This window comes from Corvus brachyrhynchos, unplaced genomic scaffold (genome assembly GCF_000691975.1).
Source record: "Corvus brachyrhynchos isolate BGI_N302 unplaced genomic scaffold, ASM69197v1 scaffold65, whole genome shotgun sequence".
Lineage (NCBI taxonomy): Eukaryota > Metazoa > Chordata > Aves > Passeriformes > Corvidae > Corvus > Corvus brachyrhynchos.
In genome coordinates this window covers 2336064-2344037 of record NW_008238365.1, presented here as the reverse complement: position 1 = coordinate 2344037, position 7974 = coordinate 2336064, and the positions used below count along the sequence as shown (strand labels likewise).

The window sequence follows — 7974 nt, the reverse complement described above, 5'->3', positions numbered from 1 at the left end:
AGGCTGGGAACGCGGAGGGGGTGGGAAGCTGTGCCCAGGTCCCTGCTCAGCTCCCTGCTCTGCCCACGCTCCTGCTCCGTGGGGGACAGTCCCAGCACTTCGGCAGATTTGGAGTTTGTTTTCCCGCTGGGATCGAGGTGGTGAAGGCGGAGGGAAGAGAGGAAAGCTTTTCCTTTTGGGATGCTTTCCCTCACGGAGAGTCAAAAATCCAGCACAGGCTCAGCCAGGCTGAGCCTCACGGAATTCCGTTTGCCGCGATTCCGTCGGCCTCGTGGAATTGTTCCGTGCTCGGGAGGGAACATCGAGTCCAAGCTGTTGTTTGTTCCTGTTTCAGCATTTCAGGCACCGAGTTTGTTCCCCAAACCACGGGAGGTTCGGGGCATCCCACATTCCCAGGAGTCTCCATCCAGGAATTACGGCCTGCGATCCAACCAGCAGAGGGGGATTTCATCCCTCATCATCCTTCATCCTTCATCCTTCACTGAACTTTTCTCCATCCCAGCTCAGCAGGATCCGGCCGATTCCCTTCTCGGTGGTTTGGAGTTGGCAAAGTCACGGCAGCAGCTCCGAGTCCCCGTCACAACAGCGCCGAAATTGTGCCGGTGCCGGGTGAATCGGCCACGGCACAGCCGAGTCCTGCCGGCCACGGGGGGTGGGGTGTGGAACCCCAAGTTGAGGACCCCCAGGTTGGGGGTTGGTGGAACCCCAGATTTGGGTTGAGGACCCCCAGGTTGGGGGTTGGTGGAACCCCAGATTTGGGTTGAGGACCCCCAGGTTGGGGGTTATGGAACCCCAGATTTGGGTTGAGGACCCCAAAGTTTGAGTTTGTAGACCCTCAGCTCTGGGGTTGTAGAAGCCCAGATTTGGTTGGTGGAACCCCAGATTTGGGTTTGTGGACCCCAACATTTGGATTTGTGAAGCCCCTGGTTTGGGTTTATGATTCCCCGGATTCGGGGTTGTTGACCCCAGATCTGGGTTTGTGAACCCCCAAGTTTGGGGTTGTGAACCTCCAGATCTGGGGAGATGAAACCCCAGGTTTGGGGTTGTGGATCCCAAGGCTTGGATTTGTGAACCCTCAGGTGTGGGGTTTTGATTGCCTGGATTTGGGGTTGTGAAATCCCAATCTGGGTTGGTGGAACCCCAGGTTTGGGTTGGTGGAACCCCAGGTTTGGGGGTTTGGACCCCAAGGTCTGGATTTGTGAACCCTCAGGTTTGGGTTTGTGGACCCCTGGGGTTGGATTTATGATTCCCCAGATTTGGATTTGTGGACCCCAGATTTGGGGTTGAGGACTCTGAGATTTGATTTTATGGAGCCCCAGCTTTGGGGTTGGGTTTGTGGAGGGAACAGCTTCATCCCAACAGTCTTTTCCTTCAGGTTTGGGTTTGTTCCTCTGTGGCTGAGCTGGTTCTTCATTCCCGGTGCCACCAGGAGAAGCCCAGGTGGGTTTGTTGTGCTCTGTGCATCGTGGAATTCTGTGTTTCGCCAAGAAATAATCCTGTAAAAACCCCAGCTGTGCTGTGGGGTGCTTTGTGGTGAAGACTGAAGGTCAGAGCCAGCCCCATGAAATTCCCCATGAACCTCTTGTCCTCCTCCAGTCTCCAAAAACTCCTCATCTTTTGGTGTGTCGGGATTTTGTTCCTTCTCTTTTAGGAACTGATCCTTCAGGACAGTCATTGGATTTAGGAATATTTGATGAAGAAACCAAGAGTTTCTAGTGGTGTCTCCCCTGAGTAATTTCAGCAAATTTCAATAGGCACCTTCAAAAAAAGCTTCCGTAATTCCCGGGATTGCTACAAGAACTGGATCCCTCGGAGGGAACCAAAATGCTGCTTGGAAAAACAAACAAAACGGACGAACAAAAAAACCCCAAAAACGCTCATCCTGCGAAGGAACTCCCGGTCCTTCGTCCGTGCCCCGAATTCCAGAGCTGCTCTTGAGATGTTCCCCTGGAGCGAGCCAGGGTTGGATTCCGCTCCTGCTTGGAATTCAAGTATCCAGGAGGGCATCCCAGATCTCCAGAAGGGCGGCCCAACCCTGAGGAGGATGTCCCAGACCTCGAGGGGAGCATCCCAGAGCCTGGGAAAGGAATCCCAAACCTCGAGGAGGATGGCCCGGTCTGGAGGAGGAGGAGGAGGAGATCCCAGCTCCAAGGAGGGCATCTCCAGGAGGGGATCCAAGATCTTGGGAAGGGCATCCCAGCCCTCAGGGAGGGTATCCCAAGCCCTGAGGAGGGAATCCCAGCCGTCAAGGACGGCATCCTACTCCAAGGAGGGTATCTCAGACCCCAAGAAGGGCATCCCAAACCCTGGGAAGGGAATCCCAGCCTCAAGGAGAGCATCCCAACCTCAAGGAGAGCATCCCAACCTCAAGGAGAGTTCATTCCAGACCTCGAGGAGAGCATCCCAACCCCGAGCAGGGCTTCCCAATCCCCGAGGAGGGACAGCCAGACCTCAAGGAGGACATCCCAACTCCAAGGAGAGCATTCCAGACCTCAAGGAGAGCATCCCAGCCCTCCAGCTGGGAAGGAAGGGGCTGGGAAGCAGCCGATCCGCCAGGATCCCGGTATTCCCGCTCCGTTGGGTCGCCTTCTCCCGTCTCCCACGAGGCATTCCCAGAGTTTGTCCTTTGGGTCTGGTTTTGGCCGGACACGAGCGCGGTCAGCGGTGAGACACGAGGAGAAGCCCAGCGGACGCCGAGGGGACGCGAGCGTCCCTTTCCCTGTCCCCTCTTGCTTTGGCAATGGTCACAGGCTACATGCTCCCGGGAAAAGGAAAAAAAAAACAACCAAAAAACTCGGGAAAAAAAGGCAGGGAAATGGCCACCGAAAGTGCTGGGAAAGCGACCAAACGGGATGAGACTGGCAGATGTTCCCGGTCCATCCGGAGTTCTCTTGGATATTGCAGTGAGTGTGTTGTCAGCACGTGGCAAAGCTACATAAGAGAAGATGCTACATTCCTTGGGAAACAAAAGTAGTGCTGAGTCGGAATTGTTCTGAGTTCCGTGGGGGTTTTTTCCCACTTTTTCCTCGGAGGCAGGGAAAGGGAATGGGAGGAAAGGAACCTCGTCCTCAGCCGGACTGAGCTGCTCCCAGCGGGGGCGGGAGAGAAGCTGGGAGCTTCCAGGACGAGGTCTGGGAACAGTCTGGGATCGTTGGCAGTCGCAGCCCTCGGAGGGGATTTTTGCCTCTCCTTCCCCCCTGCCTCACACACGGCCCTCGCTCCCTCTCCCTGCCCGGAGAGGGCGTCCAGGGCGGATTTTTTAGGGGGAAGGAGATTGAAAATTAAAAAAAAAAGAAAACCAAAAAAAAAAGGAGAAAAAAAAAATAAGGATAAAATTAAAAAAAAAAGAAAACCAAAAAAAAAAAGGAGAAAAAAAAAAAAAGGAAAAAAAAAAGGATATTTACAGCTCTCTACAACCAGTTCTGCTCGGTCTCCTTGGATCTCTCCTTCCCAATCCCGGCCTCTACGGGCAGGAGGGGCTGGTGGAGCTCTCCAGGGAGGACTGGGAGAGGCGGCGGGTCAGGGGTCCGATGCTGGAGTCGGCCAAGGAGGAGGTTGGGAAGAGTTTGTACCAGCCCGAGACGGCACTGGAGAGATCCAGCTCCTCCAGGATGATCTGGGCCATCCCCATGAAGCACTTGTGGTCCATGCGCCCGTAATCGCCCCAGACAATCACCTGCGGGCAGGGAAGGGGTTAATGGAGCTGGGTGGGAATTCCAGGGAAATCTTGGCAAATTCGGCGTGCCCGGATGGAGAAACTGGGAAAAAACCCTGCTGTGGTCGGGGTTGGGAAGGTGTGAAGGGTGCAGGGAGGGCTTTGGGGATCCCGGTCCTTGGTCCCCTCACCCGACGAGGGTGGGGAGGCCCTGGCACAGGGTGTTCCAGATCCCAAAGACAGCATCCCTGACCTCAAGGAGAGCATCCCAGACCTTGAGGAGAACGCCCCAACCTCGAGGAGAGCATCCCTGACCTCAAAGAGAACATCCCAGACCTTGAGGAGAGCATCCCTGACCTCAAGGAGAGCATCCCAACCCCGAGGAGAGCATCCCAACCCCGAGGAGAACACCTCAACCCTGAGGAGAACATCCCAACCCCAAGCAGAACATCCCAGACCTCGAGGAGAGCATCCCGGCCTCAAGAACACCCCAACCCCGAGGAGAGCATCCCAACCCCAAGGAGAACATCCCAGACCTTGAGGAGAGCATTCCTGACCTCAAAGAGAACATCCCAGACCTCGAGGAGAACACCCCAACCCCGAGGAGAGCATCCCAACCCCAAACAGAACACCCCAACCTCGAGGAGAACACCCCAACCTCGAGGAGAGCATCCCAACCCCGAGGAGAGCATCCCAACCCCAAGCAGAACATCCCAACCTCAAGGAGAGCACCCCAACCTCGAGGAGAGCATCCCAGCCTCGAGGAGAACACCCCAACCCTGAGGAGAGCATCCCAACCCCAAGCAGGTCATCCCAGACCTCAAGGAGAACACCCCAGACCTCACAGAGAGCCTCCCAGACCTCACGGAGGACATCCCAGCTCCAAGGAGGGCATCCCAGCCCAGGGAAGCTGTGGGTGCCCCATCCCTGGAAGTGTCCAAGGAAAGGTTGGACGGGGCTTGGAGCCACCTGGGATAGGGGAAGGTGTCCCTGCCCACCTGCAGGACTTTGCCCTGGGGACTCTCCTCGAAGAGCAGCGGCTGCTGGTACGAGGGGTCGCAGGTTTTCTTCACCACCTTGGTCTTCTTCTTGGCCAGGCAGACGCCGTTCTCCAGCAGGTAAACCTTCACGTAGGTGGCTGCCGTGGGAAACCGGGAGGAACGGGGATGTGGAGCAGGATCCTGGGATGATCCCGGCACGGCACCCGCCTCCCTCCATCCCTGACCCCACCCTCCACAGCCACCTACCCGGGATGCACTTGGAGCCCATCTTGGGGATGAGTCCCCGCGCCTGGATCACGTCCACCTCCAGCTGCCCGTTGCGGTCAGCCATGCCGACGTGGACATCGCCTGGAAGTGAGGAGACACCTTCAGGGCCATCCCTGATGGTCACCTCCCCCTGGGGACAGCACAGCCGCCCGTCCTCGCCATGGGTGGGACCGTCCTCTCCAGGGGACACCACTGTCCTCACCCCCAGCGTCCCGCTGGATGCCTGATTTGTTGGGAATTAGGGGCTCAGTGGATGGGAAGGAGCTTGGATTGAGCAGCAAGGAGAGATCGGGGTGGGAGCCCCTCCTCCCCATCAGCTCCATGCCTCTCATTGGGATTTTATCCCTCGTGACGGGAAAAAGGCTGGGATTTACCCAGGCTGGGCCTTGGCCGGGTGATTCCGCAGAAAAAGGAGAGGCTGGGACAGGAGGGATCAGGGGCCAGGAACTCAGAAGGGTCCAACGACCCCTTTCCCCTTTCCCCTTTCCCCTTTCCCCTTTCCCCTTTCCCTGAGCAGCTCTTCCCATTCCCGGCATCTCCGGCCCCAGCAGGATCTGGGGTGGACACCTCGGTGTCTGTCCCCAGCTGGGGACACGCTGCTGCTGCCTGGGAATTCAGACTTAGGGTGCAACTTTTGATCCCCATTTGAGATTTCAAAGGGAAAAGTGGGACAAAAGGTGGGGGTTTTGGTTCCAGGGTGCTTGGAAAAGGAAGCCTCAGGAAAAGGAAGCTTCAGGAAAAGGAAGCCCCAGGAAAAAGCGGAGCTGCCGCTTCTCAGGGATGCCCTGCCCTGATCCCTGCACGCTCCCCCGTGTGGGGCACAGCATTCCCAAGCCATGCCCGGAGCGGGATGTGCTGGGATGGAGCCCTGGGAAGAACCACGCAGCCTCTTCCCCTCCCTTCCCTCCCTCCGGAGCCCCCCGGGCGCTGCCCCTGCTCACCCATCGGGGGGGTTGCCAGGGTCTGCCGCCCCACGAGCTGCCCCGGCCCCAGCCCGTCGAGGAAATCGCTGAACTGGCTCTCCGCGCCCAGCCGGGTGGTGGGGAAGATGAACCTGCAAAGGATTTTCATGGAGCATCCTTCTGGACACCCCGGGAAGGATCCCGGCGCCGTCCCCAATCCCTGCCCCGTTCCTTACGTGCCGTCGGAGCTGTTGCTGTTGGTGCTGCCGTCCGTGGATTCCCGGCTGCCTTGCCGGGTCACCCTGGTCCTCATCTCCACGGCGATCCCGGTCTCGGTGCTCCTGCGGATGGTGCTGCGCAGCTTTTTGGGGCCTCCCTCTGGAATTGGAGACGGGATCGGCTCCGGCTCCTGCCCTCCAGCCCTTCCCTGCCTTCCTGTCTCCCTGTTTTCCAGCCGCGCATCATTCCCGGGGAGTTGTGCACCGTTCCCCGGGTGAATTCCCAGGGGATCCCACACGCACACACCCAGGTGCGGCAGGAGAGGAGAGCCCCGGGCCGGCCCCGTGTCCCCGTGTCCCCACCCCAGCCGCCACCGTGCTCTGCTCCCATGTCACCGTGGCTTTGGGTGGCTGAGAGTCCCCCCTGCACCCGAGACCTGTCCCAGTCACCCCACAAGTGCTGGCAGCGTCCCTTGGCCTCCAAAATCCCCGTGCCAAGAGGGGACAGCAACCCGCAGTGCCACAGGGTGTGGGCACAGCCCCAACACCGCCTGATGCCCCCTTGGCCTCCAAACTCGCCCCGTCCCCGTGCCGGAGGGGACAGCAACCCCCAAAGCGTGGGCACAGCCCCAAACACCGCCTGATGCCCCCTTTCCTCCACCCTACGTGTCCCGGGCGGTGGCAGATGGCAGCGGGAGGAGGGTGGCACACCCCTGGCGCTGTCCCCGGCCCCCGCCGTGTGCCCATGTGTGCGCGGTGGCATCGCCGCCTTTGTCCTGCTCCTTCGGGGCTGTCCCCACGGAAGGGTTTGGAGCAGGGAGCATCCCGGCCCTGCCATTCCAGGTGCGGTTGTGCTTTTTTTTGGGGGGGGAAATTTAACCCCTTCAGAGCCACTTCTCGGATGGCGGGAGGGCTCCGGATTAACTGTTCCTTTCCCAGATTATGGAATGCCAGGGATAGAAAGCAAGAAGCGGGGAAAAGCCTGCGCTAAAAGGAGCTTTGTGCTTCCCCTGCCCCTTGAACAGCTATTTTAAAGCATTTAAATATTTAAATATTTCCCAGAGCGTCCTTTCTCCAAGCTCCTGCCCGCAGCCAGGACTGGGAGTTACTGGTGAGGGGGACACCGAGGTTGGGCAGAGCTCCAGCGACGTCCTCACCTTGGGTTGGCAAATTTGGCACCTGGAGAAGTGCTGGAGTGGGGTTAAAACGGGATTTTTTAGGTGGCCTTTTTTGGGTGTCATTTTTGACGTGCATTTTTTGGGGTGTCATTTTTAGGTGTAGTTTTTTAGGTGTCATTTTTAGGCATCTTTTTTAGGTGCCTCCATCACACGCAGGCAACCAAAGCAAGGGGGGTGGGCACCTAAAAACCGAGGTTGGGGGGTTAAAAAGGGGGGTTTTAAGTGGCTTTTTAAAGTTTCATTTTTGGGGTGTCATTTTTAGGTGTCATTTTTTTGGGTTTCATTTTTAGGTGTCATTTTTTACGTGTATTTTTTGGGGGGAGGTTTCATTTTTAGGTGTATTTTTGGGGGGTTCTTTTTTAGGTGTCGTTTTTAGCTGTCCTTTTTTTGGTGGTTTTTTTTGGGGGTGCCATTTTTAGGGTGCCATTTTTAGGGGGCCATTTTTAGGGTTCCATTTTTAGGGTTCCATTTTTAGGTGCCATTTTTAGGGTGCCATTTTTAGGGGCCATTTTTAGGGGGCCATTTTTAGGGGGCCATTTTTAGGGGCCACTTTTAGGAGCCTTAGGGTTCCATTTTTAGGTGCCATTTTTAGGGCGCCAGTTTTAGGAGCCATTTTTAGGCGCCATTTTTAGGTGCCATTTTTGGGGTGCCAGTTTTAGGAGCCATTTTTAGGGGGCCATTTTTAGGGGGCCATTTTTAGGGCGCCATTTTTAGGGGGCCATTTTTAGGGGGCATTTTTAGGCGCCGTTTTTC

The 7974-nt window shown here is 57.1% G+C and overlaps 1 protein-coding gene across 3 annotated transcripts in view; it reads right to left on the bottom strand.

Moving 5' to 3' along the window:
* Positions 1-3213: 3213 nt before the first annotated feature.
* Positions 3214-7974, bottom strand: part of RIMS3 (regulating synaptic membrane exocytosis 3) — a 19027-nt gene continuing 14266 nt past the window's right edge. For all 3 annotated transcript variants that reach the window (XM_017736154.1, XM_008635103.2, XM_017736153.1), the window contains exons 3-7: positions 6062-6203; positions 5865-5977; positions 4903-5004; positions 4654-4793; positions 3214-3676 (exon numbers count right to left, since the gene is read on the bottom strand). In XM_017736154.1, the coding sequence (XP_017591643.1) occupies positions 3464-3676; positions 4654-4793; positions 4903-5004; positions 5865-5977; positions 6062-6203 (710 nt within the window). In that variant the 3' untranslated portion in view covers positions 3214-3463. The remainder of the gene's footprint in view (positions 3677-4653; positions 4794-4902; positions 5005-5864; positions 5978-6061; positions 6204-7974) is intronic.